The 22,771-nt window shown below is 37.6% G+C and overlaps 1 protein-coding gene across 1 annotated transcript; it reads left to right on the plus strand.

The window, feature by feature from the left end:
* Positions 1–8,494: 8,494 nt before the first annotated feature.
* Positions 8,495–17,254, plus strand: LOC144642219 (uncharacterized). Its single transcript, XM_078501200.1, has 7 exons — positions 8,495–8,591; positions 10,055–10,146; positions 10,279–10,377; positions 10,900–11,073; positions 13,832–13,846; positions 16,668–16,760; positions 17,147–17,254. The coding sequence occupies exons 1-7, from the start codon at positions 8,495–8,497 to the stop codon at positions 17,252–17,254; spliced, it is 678 nt and encodes a 225-aa protein (XP_078357326.1).
* The last annotated feature ends 5,517 nt before the right edge of the window (positions 17,255–22,771 follow it).

Here is a 22,771-nt window from a genome sequence, read left to right on the forward strand (position 1 = left end):
GATCAAACAAACAAAGTGTTTTTGTACTTTGTCGATATAATTGTTCTTGTTGTTCTTTGTAATGATGATGGTGATGATATCAAATTAAGGCGTTTGTTGTTGTACGTATTGATGTTGCTGTTATTGTTGTCGTATTTGTCGTTGTGTTGCTGCGAATGACGTTGATGTTGCTGCATTTGTTTACACTACTTTTAAACCCAAGATGTCATTTCTAAACAGTTATAATTATTCTTTTTATAGAGCCTCGCAATTACTGATGATGTGGTGAAGATTTATCGAAATTACGTCATCGTCTACACAATGCATGACGTCATCAGCCAAGTGTACTCGTGTGTGACTGGTTTCTAAGATGCCCAACTGACGCATTGCCCTCTGGTAGAAGCAAGCTGGAATGTTTTCTATTTATTACCGATATTTAAAAACTAGAAGAAAGAAAAAGTTCTGTGTAAAATTATCTTTTTAAAAACCTGTTGTTTTTTATAATATTTAAACATACTATAAGCAAGTTTTTTATCTTGCAATAATGAAGATGTGGGGAAATGCAAAAGCCACCTTTTTTGGATTTAGACACTTAATGAAATGAGTTCTGACATTTTGGAAACCTTTCATCCCACTTCCAACAAAAAATATACTAGTTTATTGAGTATGTTGTTACAAATTTGACGGATCAGCTGGTTTGTAGCTGTCGAATTTGTTTAAATTGAATTTAAAACCTCCGCCATTAAAGTTATTTTGTACAACATGCCATAAGCTTTACATTTTCCCGCTCGTCTTCCTTCAAAATTCGATTGCTTCGTGATTGTATAGAAGAAATATAAATTGATAATGTTATAAGATATTTATTAAGCTACCCTCTGTTAGAGGAATTCAAGTCCATATTGAGATTATTATTTGTTACTGATCGGGATCAGTGTATAAGTTAATCTGTTACAGATTTCCTACGGATAATTTAATTAACGTTGTAAGCGTGTTGTTGTTAAATTAACAATAAACGTTTGTAAAGAAAGTGATAATCTTGTCATTTTTCAGTATATAGAAGTGTTCTACTTCCCACTTAAAAGTCTCGTCTTTCATAAGGTAAATTGTCTGCAGATCTTCTGTTAACCCTCGGCTTGCTCTCGCACAATTTTCGCGTCTTCCCAACGTGGTGCCCTGTGAACGAGATGCGCGTTATTTTTCTACAAAACTTTGAATTGTATGCAAAAGGTTTCCCAGCCACTTACCTTTTTGCTTTTGCCTTTTCCCTATACCACTTATATAATTTTAGGAAGACAAACTGATATAATGGCCCTCCCGTCCCGCCCTGTTTTCTTTCCTTTGCTCTATTTCCCTCGCTTTCTCGCTTCTAGATCTAGGAACGGGCAGCGCGGTGACTTTGTAGCTTCGTCATTGTGCCTTGATGCGTTGCAACCATGAACATTCAATATGCTTGCGTTACAAGTGTGAAGATTGCCTTTGCTTCCCTGAGTGTAACCATTGTCCTTATATTCACCTGAGTGGATATTGCTTGCCCTTGCGTTACAAGATTAAGCAACGTTAGCTCCGTTATTACAATAGTAAAATTTTCAGTTCCTTCAGCGTTTAAATGGTAATCATGGCTTACGTTTAATAACGAGGAGCGATATCTCTTGCGCTAACATTATGTTTGCAAGAGTGAATGATTGCTGCGTTTGCGTCAGATATGTGAACGTTTCCTGCCCTCGCATTGCATTTTAGAAGCAATACTCGAATGTTTGGAAGAATTTAAGTTCTGTATACCTTCGCGCACACTTAATTTTCATTTCTTCGACACTTTTCCTCATGTTTGCATCAAGCTATGTATACACGCGAGCTGTTTTTATTTCTCAAAATACACTTAATGTAAGCCCAGTAAAAACAATATAGAGATTCAGGACCAAACAGCTACCAATGAAAAGTCTCTCCCTCCCGCCTATTCGTCACTACCGTTATCTGCGACGAAACAACAATAATTCAGTGACACTTAAAACGGCGACAAAATCTAAAATTCTTAAGATAATCTAGGAAGTCATTAAACGATACTCTATCATGTTCCTTCTTAGGACTTTAATGCAGCGCTAACAAAAAAAGTTTGTTTTCTACGTCATGGAAAAAAACAAAAAAATTTCTAGGGTGAATACTTAATTCACAATTTGGTCGGGGCCTTACATGTGCAACGTGAGCATTTCTTTTCTATTCTAAAGGTCACAAATAAAGAAAATAGAAATTTTAACTGTAACGGAAACGTGCAGACTGACAGTAAAAATCTATCGTTCTTGTAAGCATTGGCCTATAGGAATGCTTATACTAACAACATACTTCCGTTTATAATTGTCGCTCTTGTTGCCTTTCAGTGAAAAACTTTCAGTTAGCAGTAGTGGTAGATGTACTGATTCACAAGGACGGAATTAAAACGCGCTTATTTCTTTTGTAAAGAGACTCAAAAATGTTTTAAACCAGTTAATAAGCCGTGGTACAAACTTAGAAGCTGCACTTTAAATAAACCGCAGCTTCAACAACCACAGTTTCATTCAACAATTTCCATGAAACCGTGCTTATGTTGTAATTCATTTGCTGCTAAAATTTATAAGGTTTAATTACAAGCCGACAGTTTCTATTCCAGTATCGATCAGATAATTTAACAAAGCCACAATTGGTCTCCCTAAATGGAGTATTGGTTTATTTTGAGCAGATATGGCACCTTTAGTTTTCTGTGCTATGTGATCATCTATTTTTCTTTCGTACTCAAGAAAGAAAGCTGCACAAAAGGTCTATCACCGTGCCAAACTGAAAGATGCACAGACAAATAGCTGTTGCCCTTGGCAGCGATTACCCAAGAATGTCTACACGAACGTCACACAAGACTGCGAATAGTCAGCTGTACTTTTATTCATGCCACATAGAGCGAACGCCGCGAAAGATAGCAAGATCTACGAGGGGCGAGCAGTGTGGGCTCGGTGTGCATGGATGTCAGAAAATCTGATTAGAAAAAATAGTTACTTCTCGCAGTTGAATGACACGCTTCCGTTGATAACTGTTTCTCTTGTTGCCGTTAAATAGAAATAATAATTGCGTCAATTAACAGAAGTAGTGGTACATATTTCCCCACAAGAAAACGGAAGCCTGTAAAGCTGTTTTGTAGACAGGCACAGTTACGCGCTATCAATAGCGCTATCAAAAAACCATAGCATCAACAACCACAGTTTAATTTAACGATCTCCTTGAAGCTTTGAACCTTATTGCTTATCGATGCTTAGGTGTTTATTCATTTTTTGGCAAAATTTCATAAGGTGCAGCTACATGCTGACAGTTTGTGCAGTCTCAGGATGTCCGAATTCAGTATTTAGAGCTTATAATAACCAAGCCTTAACGCGATGTACGAGACAACTGTACTCAAGCAGGTAAAATATCTAAACGATAGTACAGTCAACTCTCGCCTTGCGGACACCCCGTTATTGCGGACACTCGCTATTACGGACAAAATCCAGATCCCCGGCGAAAGAGATTTGACTGGAAATGACTCCCTATTAACGCTATTACGGACAATAAACGACGCCCGGAGCGTGTCCGCTATATAACGAGAGTTGACTGTAGTCGGCTCAAATCCACAGTGTAGTACACTTTGAAAAGTGTAATATCAGCAACATCAGGCATGGGCTTACTACCGAATGCAAAAAAATAAATGTCGGGTAGATTTTCGGTTCTCGATCGGCTCCCATCGTCATATGCCCGAATGTCTTCGTATAGCACACATTCACAGTGTCAGTTATAAATTTGGAAACACTTTTATCACGGAAACGGCATTGCCACCCATCTGCAACCTGGAACTAATAATAAACTCTTAACAGAGAAACGACGTCAGTATACGTTTGCCGGGTCGAGAATTATCGGAACTTGTACCGGCGGCGTTAAGGAAAATATCGATCAAATGATGTTCCATTCATGATTTTCCCGGATGGGTTTGTCTAAGAAGGGCTTTTTTAAGGAGGCTGACAATAGTAAAAATGTCATTTAAAATTGAATTTACCGCTTGCATAAAACCTATAACAAACTATTTTTGCCACAATTGGTGGCTTTCATTTCCACGTTATTTGGTTTATAACGTACAAATGCTTCTGCTTAAATTTGTTGAGTAAATTATTGCATACCAGACCTATAGTCGTACTGAGCAGACATCGTCATCTGCCGGGGCCGGAACAGTTAATGAAGCTTCCGAGAATATAAAATGATTTGATTGAAGAGCGTTCACTACAGGGAAGATCAGAAACACGGGAATATACCTAAAAGAAGATCCTTTGCTATTTTATAATAGAAAAAAATGATGTAAATCAGCAAAACAACTTCCCCTTCGTTCTGTATAAAAGGCAGTCAGCATGCACTCAACCATCAAACGCTTCAGAAAGCAACACAAAATAGACCTCAACTCAGCTGAAAAATTCGCTCACAGAGAAACAAGAAAAAGGAATCATTTTTACAACTAGAAATGGAGTTTTGCAAAATCCTAATCGCTGCCATATTTGTTGTTGCGCTGAGCTCAGTAGCCCACGCAGCCCCACTGAGCTCACCATTAGGAAGAGTTGAACTTCTCATCAAACTTGGCCTTGCACCAAACCTCGCTAACGCCACTAAAGAGGTAGGAATACTTTGACTTTCTAATGAATTTTATGTCATTATTTGGTTGGCTCTGAGAGGGCATAATTTACTTTTCTCGCGGCTGATGTCTTGTAAACTAATTCCCCTGATCTTTCCTTCCTAATTTTTACAGATGAAAAGTGTCTACCCGTTCATAGCCTCGAGCATTGACCTTCAGAACACGATGCTAATGCTTGGAACCGTTGTCACACCAACATGCTCCATAAATCTGGTATGTATTTGCTAATTTTAGTGCGGCCATTTTTTTTTTACAAATTGTTTTCTACTTGACCAAAAAGAGATCAGGCTCCTTAAATAAATCTGCTGTGTTTGTTATGATTTCCGTCTTAACACCAAATTCCGGCTGTTTGTCCCTCAGTAATTTATATTTCCACAAAGGATTTGATTGGACAATTTAATGTTTAAAGAGTTATCTTGTCTTCTGTAAGTACTTTTATTGGGATTGGGAAAATGAGTTCTTTATAACGACGGTTCGACATACCGAAGTTCTGTTGCAGTGTATTTTACTATTAGTAACATTTGGGCGGGCTGAAAAATATTGTCTGTTATATCAGGGTTACAATGTCCTTGGTCAAAAGATACATGCTGTTCACTCTTTTCTTTCAAGCTTTCTTTCAAAAAAATTCATAATGAAGCAGTTTTTTAATTAAAAAATTGTTTAAAAATACAGATACTGTTTATTAACAGTACTTGTATGACTGTAAGCCACGGGTACCTCTTTGCTAATTTACTGTTTCCTTTTAACAGCAACTAAAAGATAAGCTTTCTATCACGTACACCAAACTGGCTAGCTTCGTCAGTCCACTTTACATGGCATACTCATATGAAGAATTGCAAGGACCTCAACACATTCGGTTGGCTCATTCGCTCACAGATACAAGCTTTTATCTAAATAGCACAGTTTCAACTCTAAGACATGAAGTAAGTACCTAGAGAACTTTTGTTTGTTCCCCTTATATAACTAATTCAAGAGCAGTTGGTTTGAGACTGGCACTAGTTAAGCGCCTGCAATATCAATTTTTTCAATTCAGTTGTCCTCCCCACCAAAAATTCACCGTTAAGCATTGCCCAACGCTTCAAAATAGCTTGCCACCAAAAGCCATCTTGAGCAATTCCTTAGCAACTGCTCTACATCTGTAGTAAAGAAGGACCCCCCCCCCCCCCCTTAATAATAAAAACGACAAAAATTTCTTAATTGTATTTAATATCTTTTGTTGAATTTCAGATCATGAAAAACAAGTTCCCTGTGCCCAGCAGTCAAACTGTGTCGGAGACGGATCTGGATCATTATACTCGTCAATACCTTCAAACACTTGTCGACCATAAAATAGTGGTAAGTTCCATTTCTTTCCATAATAATACGCTTTAGAAGAAAAAACAAATATATAGAATTTTCTTTAGGATGCATGGCTAAGAGAGATTCATTATTTTCATGCTTAAAATGGTCTAGATTTAATATTTATCCTACAGCGGTAATGAAATATAAGATCAACTTTAAACTTGAATGTCACCCGATCAAACAAACAAAGTGTTATTTTACTTTGTCGATATTGTTCTTGTTGTTCTTTGTAATGATGATGGTGATGATATCAAATGAAGGTGTTTGTTTTTGTACATATTGTTGTTATTGCTGTCATATTTGTCGCTTGTGTTGCTGCGAATGATGTTGATTTTGCTGCATTAATTTTTTTAAAACCCAAGATTTCATTACTAAATAATATTATTATTAATTCTTTTTATAGAGCCTGGCAATTACTAATGATGTGGTGAAGATTTATCGAAATTACGTCATCGTCTACACAATGCATGATGTCATCAGCCAAGTGTACTCGTGTGTGACTGGTATCTAAGATGCCCAACTGACGCATTGCCCTCTGGTAGAAGCAAGCTGGAATGTTAACTATTTATTACCGATATTGAAATATTAGAAGAAAAAAGTTCTGTGTAAAATGATCATGCTTTTAAAACCTACCTAAGTTATTTATGATACTTTAAGCAAGTTTTTTATCTTGCAATAATGAAGATGTGTGAAAATGTAAAAGCCACCTTTTTCCTTTTTTGGATTAAGTGACTCAGTTAAAGAAATACGTTCTGACATTTTTTTAAACCTTTCATTTCACTTCCAAGCAAAAATTGTACTAGTTTATTGAGTATTTTGTATCACATTTGACGGTTCAGCTGGCTTGTTGCTTTCGAAATTGTTAAAACTCAATCTAAAACCTCCGCCAATAAGTTTAAGCCTTTACATTTTCTCGCTCGTCTTCCTTCAAAATTCGATGCTTTGTGATTGTATGGAAGAAATATAAAGTGATAATGTAATAAGATATTTATTAAGCTCCCCTCTGTGAGAGGAATTCAAGTCCATATTGAGATTATTATTTGTTACTGATCAGGATCAGTGTATAAGTTAATCTGTTACAGATTTTCTACGAATAATTTATAATTTATTTAACGTTGTAAGCGTGTTGTTGTTAAATTAACAATAAAACGTTCAAAAGGGAAGTGAAATGTTGTCATTTTTCAGTGCATTGAAGTGTTCTACTTCCCACTTAAAGGTCTCGTCTTCCGTAAGGTAAATTGTCTGCTGATCTTCTGTTAAGACTTGGCTTGCACTCGCACAATTTTCGCGTCTTCCCAACGTGGTTCCCTGTGAACGAGATGCGCCTTATTTTTCTACATAACTTTAAATTGAACGCAAAAGGTTTCCCAACCACTTCCTTTTTGCTTTTTGCCCTTTTCCTTCACCATATTCATAAACTGAGGAAGACAAACATATATAATGGTCTTCCCGCCACGCCCTGTTTTCTTTTCTTTGCTCTATTTCCCTCGCTTTCTCGCTTCTAGGTCTATAAACGGGCAGCACGATGACTTGTAGCTTCGTGCGTTGCAACCATAAAAATTTAATATGCTTGCGTTACAAGTGTGAAGATTGCCTTTGCTTCCCTGAGTGTAACCATTGTCCTTATATTCACCTGAGTAGATATTGCTTGCCCTTGCGTTTCAAGATTAAGCAACGTTAGCTCTGTTATTACAATAATAACAATGTCAGTTTCTTGATGCGTTGCAACCATGAGCACTTATTATTTCGTGGTAAAATTGTAAACATGGCTTCCGTTTAACCAAACAAAATTAAAATTTCAATTTCTAAGATATTCTAGGAAGTCATGAAATGATACTCTATCTAAAAAACATTGTATTATACGTCATGTACTGAAATCCATATCACCTGAAAATTCCTTTGGGTGAACATTTCTTCACAGTTTGGTCGAGGTATTTAAGGTCAAAAATAAAGACAATTTAAATTTTAACTGTAACTGAAACCTGCAATCTCAGTAAAGTCTGTTGTCCTTAGGCTCAGAAATGCTTACACTAACAACACATTTCCGTTGGTACCTTTCAATGGAAAACCTTAAGTAGGCAGTACTGGTAAAAATGTTTTTAATTGCAAAGACAGAAGGTTGTAACGTTTTTTTTCCTTTTATAAAGAGACTCGATCCTTTTAATAAGCCATGTTACAAACTTGGAAGCTGCGCTTTAGATAAACCAACAATTTCCATGAAACCTGAATCTTGCTTATGTTATAATTTATTTTCTAGTAAAGTAATAAAGTAAAAATACAAGCCGACAGTTCTACTCCAGTATCTATCAGATAATTTAATAAAGCCATTATGTGCAATGTGCTCATCTTTTTTCTTCGTACTCAAGAAAGAAAGCTGCACAAACGATCTATCACCGTGCCGACCTGAAACTTGCACAGTCAAATAGCTGTCGCCCTTGGCAGCAATTACCCAAGAATGCCTACACGAACGTCACACAAGACTGTGAACAGTCTACACTTCCATCCATGCCATTAAAATCGAACACCGCGAATCTACGAAGCGGGAGCAGTGAGGGCTTGGTGTCCATGGATGCTACTCAACTCCTTAAGAAACTTAAAATCAGTAATCCTCATTATTATACCGACTATTAGAAGTTGTTCCCTAATAGGTCCACTATGACGTTGGTCGGCTGTTGTGCTTTCTGATCGTAGGAATCCAAGCTTCAGGAATTTCGATTCCATTATCTCTATTGATGTTATTAGGATAGGGTCTTATATGGATACCCTCTTTGACCCTGCGTGTGTACCAGTGAGGGTCACGATCAACAAACGTGACTTCGTTCCATAAAAAAGGTGCCCCGTTTCGTTAACGTGCTTCGAAACTGCGGAGGTTTGTGTATGAGCAAACCGTATATCTCTATCGTGTTCTTTGTTCCTTCTCTCATCGCCCTCCCTCTTTCCCCGATATATACTTGGATCAAACCTATAGTGAAGGACTCCTTGAAAAAACATCTCAGCAACATCGAGCATGGGCTTACTACTGAATGCAAAATAGTTGGGTTGATTTTCGGTTCTCGATCGGCTCCCTTCGTCACATGACCGAATGTTCTCGTGTAGAACATATTCACATTGTCAGTTATAATTAGGAAACACTTTCATCCGGAAACGGCATTGCCACCCATCTACAACCTGGAATTAATAATAAACTCTTAACAGAGAAACTACGTCACAGTGGGTGACGTCAGTATACATTTGCCGTGTCAAGAATTACCTTATTATAGGAAATTAACGATACATCTTATTAACGAGAATTTCAAAAATTCGCTTTAATTTTATCGAGGTAAACACGTTCACAATAAGAATGTTTCTTAAATTCGCGTTCATTTTATTACGCGTAAATTTTGTTTGCGTTGGTAAAAACTTTCGTTATATTCCCATAATAAGGTACTGGAACTTATCATAAAAGAAAATAAAAGAAAATATCGATCACATGGTGTCCGATTCACGATTTCCCGGATGCGTTTGTCTAAGGGCTTTTTTAAGGGGGCGACAACAGTAAAAATATCGATCTTTAATTGAATTAACCTCTTGCATAAAACCTATAACAAACTATTTTTGCCACATTTCCACGTTATATGATGTATAATGTATAAATGTTTCTGTTTTAATTTGTTGAGTAAATTATTGCATACCAAGCCATGTAGTCGTACTGAGCAGAAGTCGTCAACTGCCGGGGCCGGAACAGTTAATGAAGCTTCCGAGAATATAAAATGATTTGATTAAAGAGCGTTCTCTACAAGGAAGAATAATCACGGGAATATACCTATAAGAAGATCCTTTGCTATTTTTTTAATAGAAAAAAATGATGTAAAACAGCCAAACAACTTCCCCTTCGTTCTGTATAAAAGGCAGTCAGCATGCACTCAACCATCAAACGCTTCAGAAAGCAACACAAACTAGACCTCAACTCAGCTGAGAAATTCACTCACAGAGAAACAAGAGAAAGGAATCATTTTTACAACTAGGAATGGAGTTTTGCAAGATCCTAATCGCCGCCATATTTGTTCGTCGCGCTGACCTCAGTAGCCCACGCAGCCCCACTGAGCTCACCATTAGGAAGAGTTGAACTTCTCATCAAACTTGGCCTTGCACCAAAACTCGCTAACGCCACTAAAGAGGTAGGAATACTATGACTTTCTAATGAATTTTATGTCATTATTTGGTTGGCTCTGAGAGGGCATAATTTACTTTTCTCGCGGCTGATGTCTTGTAAACTAATTCCCCTAATCTTTCCTTCCTAATTTTCACAGATGAAAAGTGTCTACCCGTTCATAGCCTCGAACATTGACCTTCAGAACACGATGCTAATGCTTGGAACCGTTGTCACACCAACATGCTCCATAAATCTGGTATGTATTTGTTGAATATTAGTGAGGCCATTTTTTTCAAATTGTTTTCTACTTGACCAAAAAGAGATCAGGCTCCTTAAATAAATCTGCTGTGTTTGTTATGATTTCCGTGTTAACGCCACACTTCCGGCTTTTTGTCCCTCAGTAATTTATATTTGCACAACGGAATTGATTGGACAATTTATCTATCTACTGTATGTCTCTACTGTATGTACTTTTATTGTTACCTTCTTGTGATGAAGTGTTCTGATATAAAGTCAAAACTTCCATTAATTATATGGAAATGTGTTTTTTATGATGGGCGTTCGTTATACTAGGGTTCTGTTCCAATACATGTTACTATTAGTCGCTTTTGGTCGGGCTGTTTTTAAAAATGCCAATTTTTTCGTCTCAAGCTTCCTTCTAAGAAGATACGTTTTGAAGCAGTTTTTTAATCAAAATTGTTTAAAAATATAGATATAGTTTATTGTATGTCTGTTAGTCACAGGCGACTATTTGCTAAACTTCTGTTTTCTTCAACAGAAATTGAAAGACAAGCTTTCTATCTCGTACACCAAACTGGCTAGCTTCGTCAGTCCGCTCTACATGGCATACTCGTATGAAGAAATGCAAGGACCTCAAAACATTCGGTTGGCTCATTCGCTCACGGATACAAGCTTTTATCTCAATAGCACAGTTTCAACGCTAAGACATAAAGTAAGTACCAAAAGAACTTTTGCTTGTTCCCCTTAAATAACTAATTTAAGAGCAATTGGTTTAAACAAATTAATAATGAACACGCTATTTCTTCTGCGGGCAGTACGAGTCTATCGCAGCTCGTCCATCTTCGGTATGTTTTTCAGGTTGCATCTTGAATTTAACGGTACTCATTTATGCTTTTGGATAAGGGGCTAGGAGGTGTAGTGTGAGGGTCTGAAGTCAAAAGTCAATGCATATTGCAATGTGTCTTCACCTCACTTGACAAAATTTTGTGCAAATTAATAAATGAAAACCTCGGACGTTAAAAATAGATTTGCGACATATCATCAATCTAAGCAAGCTGCTCATTACAGAAGGAATAAATTTATGACCTTTTTTTACGGTTTCAACACTCAAACACTATTGGTTATTTGCAGAGAATTTGCTTGGGTAGACTTGGTTGGAGTAGTTGCACTGTAAGCCACTGCTTTGGAAAGGAAAGAATACATTTCCAGAACAAAACGATTGGAATGTATTAGTGCGACTGTCGTTATGAAGTGTAATGCAAAAATTTTCACGCAATTAAATTTCTAAATTAATTTCGCGCATATAATATTAAAAGCAGCAAGAATTTCTTAAGAATGCCGGTCGCTTAGAATCCAACATTTTGTGGCAAGAGGATGGAACTTCGATTTCTTTCATACTTTTATGTTAGATAGGCTAGGGTATAACTTAAATCACTGTATAGTTCTTTCGATTGAATATCCTTTTATTTTAAAGAAAAATGCAAATAACAAAAATCCGTTAAAATCGTCATTTGAGGCGCTAAATTATTCATGATTTTTGCACGAGTTTGAGAGCCTCGCGTGCAAAAACAAATCACTCTACCGTCTTTTAAACACTCAAACCATAGTTAGCAATCTCTAAACATCTACTGAAATGATTTTGGGAAATATTGCGTTGTTCTTTGTAGACAAAATAATTTTATTTCGAAGGCATACAATTCACTGCCGTAAAAGTACTTGGTAAATATAATTAATTTTCACCATGTGCGAAACCTTCAAATCGTTTAAGCTTCTGGTGGTTGAATGTTAGAAGAATGGTGTATAAATCCCTGTAAAAATTTCTCCGGGCAAATGATTAAAAGCAACGTAAGATCTTTTCGAATTCGGTTAAATATGCAAATATTTGACCTTCCGCGGTCAACTTTGAAGTTACGGGTCAGAAATAATTTTTGTTCCGTGTTCCAAGTCCTAACCCATTTAAGACCAAATTAAGCATATGAAAAAAATATGTAATTTTCTAACCTTTATCTGCTGTAAAAGGTAGGTTCGAAGGCCATTTTAGCATGATTACGGCTCTTATCATTCGTCGCATCTGAGCTTCGTTTTCCTTCCGCGGTCAACTTTGAAGTTACGGGTCAGGCATGAATGACATGAATATTTCAACCCGTGCACAAGTCTTAACCCATTGTGGGTCAAAATAATCACACACAAAAACATTATGAAATATTCTAACCTTAATCTGCTGTAAAAAGCAGGTTCGAAGGCCTTTTAAGCACGATTCCGGCTCTAAGCATCCGTAGTAATTTGAGCTTCGTTTGTGCAAGTATGTCATATTTAGTGGTCGAAATCCAATCTGTGATCAACTTTCGGCGCTTCTCGTCACCACTGCATCTTCTTCGACGGCATACGCCGATTGTTAGTATTGCCTCGTTAATAGTACACAAAAAAATAACATCTGATCGCTAAACGGCATGATGTCGGCGCTTACAGTAGCTTACAGTCCCATCTTGCAATGGGCCGTCTGTTCGTCACGCAATACTGTGTCATGGACATTTTTTTAGGGGGTGGTAGGTGGGTGTGGGAAAGGTTGAATATGCGGAAATGCTTGATTTAATACTTTGTGACAAGTACGTACTCGAGCCAGCAACAACAACAACAACAACAACAACAAGTACAGTGATATCTTTAGGCAGACAAGATAAAGCACACGTACTGTCAGTTGACAAGCGTTTGGTACAGTGTAATGCAACTGTTCGCGAATTCTGTTGCTCGCGCGGGGTTGGTTGTAATACCGGGGGTGGAAGGAGGATATAAATCTTTACTAAACAAGTAGAGTTTTTAAGTAGTTATTCCCTTTTTTACTGTAGAACCGAAAACGAAGAGAAAAACTCGCGTCTATGTTTTTTGGGGGGTGAGGGGGTGGGGGCCGGGGGGTTCTTGGTTGGTTGGTTAGCAAAGTTTTATTTTTTTTCACAAAGATACCTAACCAAATATCGCATGTCCTGTATAAATGGTTAATGATAGAAGTAACGATAAGTTTTGATTTTTTTTTTCGTGATCGAGTGGCAACTTAATAAAAACATTGCATCGCAATTTTTTTTTCGCCCTACGGTAAATCTGGGTGACCTGTGGCTTCGGGTGGTCATTCGTCAACCTGTAACAAAGTACTTTCTTGGGGTGCCGTTTTGAACATGCTGTCGAATTCATGATGTCTAAATTCAACAATAACTAATTTGAAGTTTAAACGAAATTAAAACATGTTAAAAAAAAAACTCAGTGCTAAAACTCTTTGCTAAAAAGGATAAGCAAATTGCTATGGCAATTCGGCGTGTGAAAAAAATCGCCAAATTTAATTTAGTGGCTTCCTAAGTAAACAAAACCTTGGTCGTGCTAGTTATTGGCACCGTCTGTTTGCTTAAAGGCAGCGCGTGAACATTTTTTTCAAAGTTCAGTTTATTTCACTGGAAATGGAAGGTTGTTGTTCTTTTAAGGCCCTTGTTCGTGGAGTTTGCGGTTTTGATTCTACTGTCGTGTGAGAAGGAATCAGCAGTCACAAGTCCCAGTATTAATTTAGTTAACTCTAACATGACTCTTTCCCGTGAAAAACCAAACTTCAGAAGCTAGCTATTTGTTTGGTGTTTTCAAGGCAGCTCTTGAAAACTTCGTTAAGGCCCAAAACCGAAAAATAACAATCTATTCAAGGGGAGGAAAAGCGTTCCTTGCCGACACAAATAACGGCTAACCGCACACGGCAAAACACAAATCTTTATAAAAATCTCTTTACTAATACTTGAACAAAAAGTTCAGTTTTAAGATACCTTTTTTCGTTTAGCTGGGCGTTTATTTTAGCTGATAGAATTTAGGTACCCTATCTAAGGATCACACCCGGAACACATTGCCAAAATGATACCCTACTTATGGACCGAGAACCTCAAAAAATATTCCCTATCCAGGAGTTTTCATAACCTGCGATCAGAAGTTATTTTTCTCGCGGCGGAGAAAGCCTAATCGCAGGTTAGAGTTTTCAGAGCAACTCTCAACCGGACGATCACACTTTACGACCTGATACTGGGTTCAAACCATTTACTTCTTTACTATATTAAAACTGTATAACGAGGTTGTCAAGAGCTCCACGAACAAGGGCCTTAAAAGAACAACAACCTTCCATTTCCAGTGAAATAAACTGAACTTTGAAAAAAATGTTCACGCGCTGCCTTTAAGCAAACAGACGGTGCCAATAACTAGCACGACCAAGGTTTTGTTTACTTAGGAAGCCACTAAATTAAATTTGGCGATTTTTTCACACGCCGAATTGCCATAGCAATTTGCTTATCCTTTTTAGCAAAGAGTTTTAGCACTGAGTTTTTTTTTTAACATGTTTTAATTTCGTTTAAACTTCAAATTAGTTATTGTTGAATTTAGACATCATGAATTCGACAGCATGTTCAAAACGGCACCCCAAGAAAGTACTTTGTTACAGGTTGACGAATGACCACCCGAAGCCACAGGTCACCCAGATTTACCGTAGGGCGAAAAAAAATTGCGATGCAATGTTTTTATTAAGTTGCCACTCGATCACGAAAAAAAAAATCAAAACTTATCGTTACTTCTATCATTAACCATTTATACAGGGACATGCGATATTTGGTTAGGTATCTTTGTGAAAAAAAATAAAACTTTGCTAACCAACCAACCAAGAACCCCCCGGCCCCCACCCCCTCACCCCCCAAAAAACATAGACGCGAGTTTTTCTCTTCGTTTTCGGTTCTACAGTAAAAAAGGGAATAACTACTTAAAAACTCTACTTGTTTAGTAAAGATTTATATCCTCCTTCCACCCCCGGTATTACAACCAACCCCGCGCGAGCAACAGAATTCGCGAACAGTTGCATTACACTGTACCAAACGCTTGTCAACTGACAGTACGTGTGCTTTATCTTGTCTGCCTAAAGATATCACTGTACTTGTTGTTGTTGTTGTTGTTGTTGTTGCTGGCTCGAGTACGTACTTGTCATAAAGTATTAAATCAAGCATTTCCGCATATTCAACCTTTCCCACACCCACCTACCACCCCCTAAAAAAATGTCCATGACACAGTATTGCGTGACGAACAGACGGCCCATTGCAAGATGGGACTGTAAGCTACTGTAAGCGCCGACATCATGCCGTTTAGCGATCAGATGTTATTTTTTGTGTACTATTAACGAGGCAATACTAACAATCGGCGTATGCCGTCGAAGAAGAGCAGTGGTGACGAGAAGCGCCGAAAGTTGATCACAGATTGGATTTCGACCACTAAATATGACATACTTGCACAAACGAAGCTCAAATTACTACGGATGCTTAGAGCCGGAATCGTGCTTAAAAGGCCTTCGAACCTGCTTTTTACAGCAGATTAAGGTTAGAATATTTCATAATGTTTTTGTGTGTGATTATTTTGACCCACAATGGGTTAAGACTTGTGCACGGGTTGAAATATTCATGTCATTCATGCCTGACCCGTAACTTCAAAGTTGACCGCGGAAGGAAACGAAGCCAGATGCGACGATGATAAGAGCCGTAATCATGCTAAAATGGCCTCGAACCTACCTTTACAGCAGATAAAGGTTAGAAAATTACATATTTTTTTCATATGCTTAATTTGGTCTTAAATGGGTTAGGACTTGGAACACGGAACAAAAATTATTTCTGACCCGTAACTTCAAAGTTGACCGCGGAAGGTCAAATATTTGCATATTTAACCGAATTCGAAAAGATCTCACGTCGCTTTTAATCATTTGCCCGGAGAAATTTTTACAGGGATTTATACACCATTCTTCTAACATTCAACCACCAGAAGCTTAAACGATTTGAAGGTTTCGCACATGGTGAAAATTAATTTTATTTACCAAGTACTTTTACGGCAGTGAATTGTATGCCTTCGAAATAAAATTATTTTGTCTACAAAGAACAACGCAATATTTCCCAAAATCATTTCAGTAGATGTTTAGAGATTGCTAACTATGGTTTGAGTGTTTAAAAGACGGTAGAGTGATTTGTTTTTGCACGCGAGGCTCTCAAACTCGTGCAAAAATCATGAATAATTTAGCGCCTCAAATGACGATTTTAACGGATTTTTGTTATTTGCATTTTTCTTTAAAATAAAAGGATATTCAATCGAAAGAACTATACAGTGATTTAAGTTATACCCTAGCCTATCTAACATAAAAGTATGAAAGAAATCGAAGTTCCATCCTCTTGCCGCGAAATCGAGAAATTGTCTGATTCTTGGAGACCGGTATTCTTAATTGTATTATCTTTTGTGGTATTTCAGATCATGGAAAACAAGTTTCCTGTGCCCAGCAGTCAAACTGTGTCGGAGACGGATCTGGATCGTTATACTCGTCAATACCTTCAAACACTTGTCGACCATAAAATAGTGGTAAGTTCTATTTCTTTCCATAATGATACGCTTTAGAAGAAAAAAACAAAAATATAGAATTTTCTTTAGGAGTAATGGCTGAAGTTTTAAAATGGTCTAGATTTTATATATATGCTGAAGCGGTAATGTAATAAATATAAGGTCAACTTTAAATTAGAATGTCACTCGATCAAACAAGCAAAGTGTTTATATTCTACTTTCTCGATATCGTTCTTGTTGGTGTTTATAACGATGTTGGTGATGATATCAAATGAAGGTGTTTGTTGTTGCACGTATTGATGTTGTTTTTATTGTTGTCATATTTGTCGTTTGTGTTACTGCATTAATTTGCACTTTTTTAAACCCAAGATGTCATTACTAAATAGTCATAATTATTCTTTTTATAGAGCCTGGCAATTACTGATGATGTGGTGAAGATTTATCGAAATTACGTCATCGTCTACACAATGCATGACGTCATCAGCCAAGTGTACTCGTGTGTGACTGGTTTCTAAGATGCCCAACTGACGCATTGCCCTCTGGTAGAAGCAAGCTGGAATGTTTACTATTTATTACCGATATTGAAATATAAGAAGAAGAAAAGAGTTCTGTGTAAAATGATGTTTTTAAAACCTACCTATATTATTTATGATATTCAAACATACTATAAGCAAGTTTTTATCTTGCAATAATAAAGATGTGGGAAAATGTAAAAGCCACCTTTTAGTCACTTAAAGAAAAAAGTTCTGACATTTTGGAAACCTTTCATCTCGCTTCCAAGCAAAAGCTGTACGACTTTATTGTGTATTCTCTATCAAATTTGACGGATCAGCTGGTTTGTAGCTGTCAAATTTGTTTTTGTCATAAGCCTTAACATTTTCCCGCTCATCTTCCTTGAAAATTCGATTGCTTTGTGATTGAATAGAAGAAAAAGAAGGTGATTATGTTATAAGATATTTATTAAGCTTCCCTCTGTGAAAGGAATTCAAGTCCATATTGAGATTATTATTTGTTACTGATCAGGATCAGTGTATAAGTTAATCTGTTACAGATTTCCTACGAATAATTTATAATTTATTTAACGTTGTAAGCGTGTTGTTGTTAAATTAACAATAAAACGTTTGAAAAAGAAGTGAATATGAAGTCATTTTTCAGTGCATAGTAGTGTTCTACTCTCCACTTAAGAGTTTCTTTGAATTTTTTTTGTTATTTAATGTTTTCTTTCATAAGGTAAATTGTCTGCAGATCTTCTGTTAATCCTCGGCTCGCTCTCGCACAATTTTTGCGTCCTCCCAACGTGGTTCCCTGTGAACGAGATGCGCGTTATTTGACTACAAAACTTTGAATTGCGTGCAAAAAGGTTTCCCAACCACTTACCTTTTTCCCTATACCACTTTCATAAACCGAGGAAGACAAACTGATATAATGGACTTCCCGCACCCCTTGTTTTCTTTCCTTTGCTCTATTTCCCTCGCTTTCTCGCTCCTAGATCTAGAAAAGGGAAGCGCGATGATTTTGAAGCTTCGTCATTGTACCTTAATGGGTTGTAAGCATGAACATTCAATATGCTTGCGTTACAAGAAACATTCTCCTTGCCTCCGTTAGTGTAACCATTGTCACCATATTCTCACATGAGTGGATATTGCTTGCACTCCCGTTAAAAGGTTGAGCAACGTTAGCTCTGGTATATTAAAATAATAACAATTTCAGTTTGTTTCGTGTTAAAATGGTGAACATGGCTTACGTTTAATAACGAGAAGCGATATCTCTTGTGCTAACGTTACAAGAGTGAATGATAGCTGCGTTTGCGTGGCGCGCGCTGATGGCTACTCAAACTCCGAATATCCTTTGCTATTATTCAACAAATGCGCGCGCTGCCCATATATGGTTAAAATGTTGACGTTATCTAACATTCGTACATAACAGATACCCTGCGATATACGTAGGTTGCGAAAATTCGTCCGAAATCTTGTAAAGCGCAACATAATTACAGTTTTTCTATCTGCAAAATGTGTTCCGTTGACAATTTGTTGAATAATAAAACAATTATCCTGCGAAATCTTGCGGAATATCGTCTGATTTTAGCCCACTCGGGCTACGGCCTCGTCGGCTAAGTATCAGGCGATATTCCGCGCGATTTCGCAGGATAATTGTTAACTATTCACCTCCGAGCAACGCGCGCGAGATAAAAAAAAAGCCCTCTGGGGAGCTGATTATTAAAGCTCTTATCTTATCTTCTTATCTTAACTTATCAGTTTCGGGATATATTATCTCACTGTTTTAGTGTATACTAAAAAAAAACTATTCACCGAAGTGGAGGTGGCCAGTAGTGGATATTTACCTCGCCGCTTTGCGGCTCGGAAAATATTCACCACTAACCACCTCCACTTCGGTGATAGTTGTTAAATACTCGAAAGTTCGGAAGAATTTAAAAGTAGTTCTGCATACCCTTGCTTGCGGCTCGAGTTGGTATAAACTTTTCAATTCTCCCAACTTCCTTTCGTGATTAAAATTACATCAGACTTTAAAATTTTGACCACATAAAGAGCGCTCTGATTGGCTGTGTAGGGGCCTGCGTAAATATGGCTATGAGTAATTATAGAGCGATTTTCACTTGAGTATCGAAAGTAATTCGCGTTTGCATTGGTTTTGCTGTACTATGTAAGCATCTCGCGCCACTTTCTCAGCCAGTCAAAAGTTAAACCAAAATCAATCGTGACTCACTCACACACGTTTTCCCGCGCTTTGTGCTGACTGCATATATTTGCTTGGATATTTGATTGGTTCACTGGATTATCTGTGTCCTTTATGATGTGGCCAGCGTGATTATTTTGGTTTCGGTTTCATGACGCGCAATCGAAACTTGTTCTAAAAGAACCGCGATGTAAAATACGCATGTAAACACTCGCCTTTCAGCTTGTGTTCACGCACACATAATTTTCATTTCTCCGAAACGTTTCTTCATGATTGCATCAGGCTATGTAAACGCGCGCTATTTTTATTTTTCAAAATACACTATATGTAAGCACAGTGAAAACATTCTAGAGTCTGATTCGTACCAAACAGCTAGCTGATTCGTACCAAACACTACCACTATCTGCGACAAAACAACAACAATTCAGTGACACTGACGTAGCGATATTGGACGGACATAATTAAAATTTCTTAGATAACCTAGGAAGCCATTAAACGATACTCTATTATAAAAATAGTAAAAAAAAATTGTTGTCACTGATTAAAAATTTGAAAGCGGACGTTTCGGTTTAAATACTGTAACCTTTTTCAACGTAAGTTCAAATGGCGTCCAGATGGAAACAACATGTTTTTAGAAGGGCGAGAATCCATTAGGGATTGGCCAGGATTTTGTACATCTCAGTAGTGCACGTGTTCGTTGAACGAGTTCAGTTCACGGATGAAATGCCATGCTTTTAAAAACGGTGTGCGTGACCACTGCGAAAAGCGGTCCACAATCTCGACATCGTCGAAATTAAAATCGTCATTAAATTGTGCGCAATGTTGCACCAACAGGGAGTTCTTGTCACCTGTGAAAACAGTTCTTTTGTGTTCTCTTGTTCTGGACCTTTGTGCGCGTAATGTTTGTCCGACGTGAATTTTCTTACAGTCTTTGCAGCTAATTTTATCAACAAGTCCTGTCGATAGATCTTGATCAAACTTGTCTTTAGGTTTTTTAGGATTGAGCCGACAGACTTTACGAGTTGTGGGCGGCATTTACGTTGAACTGATTTAAAGTTCTTGCAATTTGTTCCGAAATTAGTCAGTGACAACAATGTTTACTATTTTTAATCATGCTTGACTACGATTACGGTGTTTTGATGCTCTATCATGTTCCTTCTTCGTACTTCAATGCAGCGCTATCAAAAACTGAAGTTTGTTTCTACAATAGAAATGTTAACTGTAACTGAAACGTGCAGACACAGTAAAATATGTCGTTCTTGTAAGCATTGGCCTAGGAATGCTTACACTAACAACCGTACTTCCGTTGATAATAATACTGTTGATCTTGTTGCCTTTCAAGGAAAAACCTTTCAGTTAGCAGCAGCAGTGATAAATGTACTGAATCACAATGACTGAATGCTGTAACGCGCTTATTTCTTTTTTAAAGAGACTAAAAATGTTTTAATCCTTTTAATAAGCCGTGTTACAATCTTAAAAGCTGCGCTTTAGAATAAAACGCAGCTTTAACAATCATACTTTCATTCAACAATTTCCCTGAAACCTTATAAGGTATACACTGTGTGTATAAACTACAAGCAGACAATTTCTACTTCAGTATCGATCAGATAATTTAATAAACCCACGGTAGGTCTGCCTAAATGATCATTTACCTGACTTACCTGACAAATCGAAACAAGTAAGATCTAGTATGTTAAACTGATTTGATTGTATTGGCTTTAGCATGCGGTCAGTTCAAAACTATCGTGCGAGTAACTTTGTATGTTACAATATTGGCAATATCAAACATGGGTCAAACAGCCGAATGCAAAGTTTGGCTGATTTTAGGTTCTCGGGCTGGTCTTGTAACTTGGGCGACTGTCGTCTATTAGAACACATATTGATCCATCCACGATTTCACTTACAAATTGGGAAACACGCGTACGTCTTCTAGAGACGGAACATTACCTTTCATTTACAACCAGGAACTAATAATAGACTACTTTACAGAACAGTGGAAATAAATACGTATATCGGGCCGAGAATGATTGGAACTTTGTATTGGTGACATAACGGAAAATATCGACCACATCCGATAGCCATATAATAACCCCGGATACGTTTGTCTTGGGGCTTTTTAGAGTAGTTAGGTTATTCTAAACAGATAAGTGACGGTTATTAGAGGAGGTAAATAAGGTAAACCCTCTCAATGAATTGACCTCCCGAGTGAGACCAATGAAATAAAATGATTCTTTTTTTTTTCAATTGACATTGCGGAATCGCATTGCTTTCTTTCTTTTTTTATGTATAACAGTGTAAAGTAAATTATTGCATACCAAACCACACTGTTGTAACGTATGTAGAACGTCAGTGGTCGTGGCAGGAACATTTGACGAAATTTCCGAGAATATAAAATGATTTAATTAGAAAGCGTTCAGCGCAGGGAATTCGAAGATGAGTCATGGAACTATACTGTATAGAAGGAACATATTTTTATGAGAAAGAATGATGTAAAACAGCATTACAACTTCCCATACGCTTTGTATAAAAGGCAGTCAACATGCCCTCAAGCGTTAAACTTTCCAGAAAGCAACACAAACTTCACTTTAACTCAGAAAAATTTACCCACAAAGAACTAAGAAAAAGGTAAGCGATAACTATTAGGTTGTCCTCAGAGACAAAAAGAACTACTTCTGCTAGAATGTCTTTAACTGTATGCAAACAAGAGGCCAAGTATTAATGAACACACTTTTATATTTTCAAACCAGTTTATAGCATTTTAAAAAGAAATTTAGACGACTTTGCGAAAACCACGTACTTAAGATTCCTCATTATAAGATGAATGGTGGGAGGCCAGTAAACGTTTCAGTCACTCCATTTGATTTGAGTAGTCAATGCTAACTTGAAATAGTAGGCATCCGTCAATCCCGGGGGATTATGGAGATGTGCCTATCTCCTCCGCAGAGGCCTCTTTCGTGGGGGAAGGCGAAAAAAAACACGGGGAAGGAAGGCGAAAACACGAAAAATAAAAAATAGGGGGAGCGCGGAGGACGACGGGAAGAGCGAAGGAGTCGCTCCTTTCCTTTCCCCTTCCCAGTGTGCCCCGCGCGCTTTCGTTTCGATTCTCTCCAGGCTCCGCGCGCTTACTTTTTACCTCTCCCCTTCCTCTCCCTATTTCCCAGCCCGAAACACGAAAGAGACCTCTGCGGAGGAGAGAGGAGATGGGCCCTGGGTGTTTTTCCGAGAACAGCGTCTGTTGTAACTGTGGAGACCGATGCGGAAGTGGCAGTCCCTGACGTAGTGGGCGCTGGCGAGGGCTGAGGCGGGTCTCTTCGCTGGAGACTGGAAGTACAAAACAG

The sequence above is a fragment of the Oculina patagonica genome, chromosome 2 (genome assembly GCF_052425735.1).
Source record: "Oculina patagonica isolate OP01 chromosome 2, crgOcupat, whole genome shotgun sequence".
NCBI lineage: Eukaryota > Metazoa > Cnidaria > Anthozoa > Scleractinia > Oculinidae > Oculina > Oculina patagonica.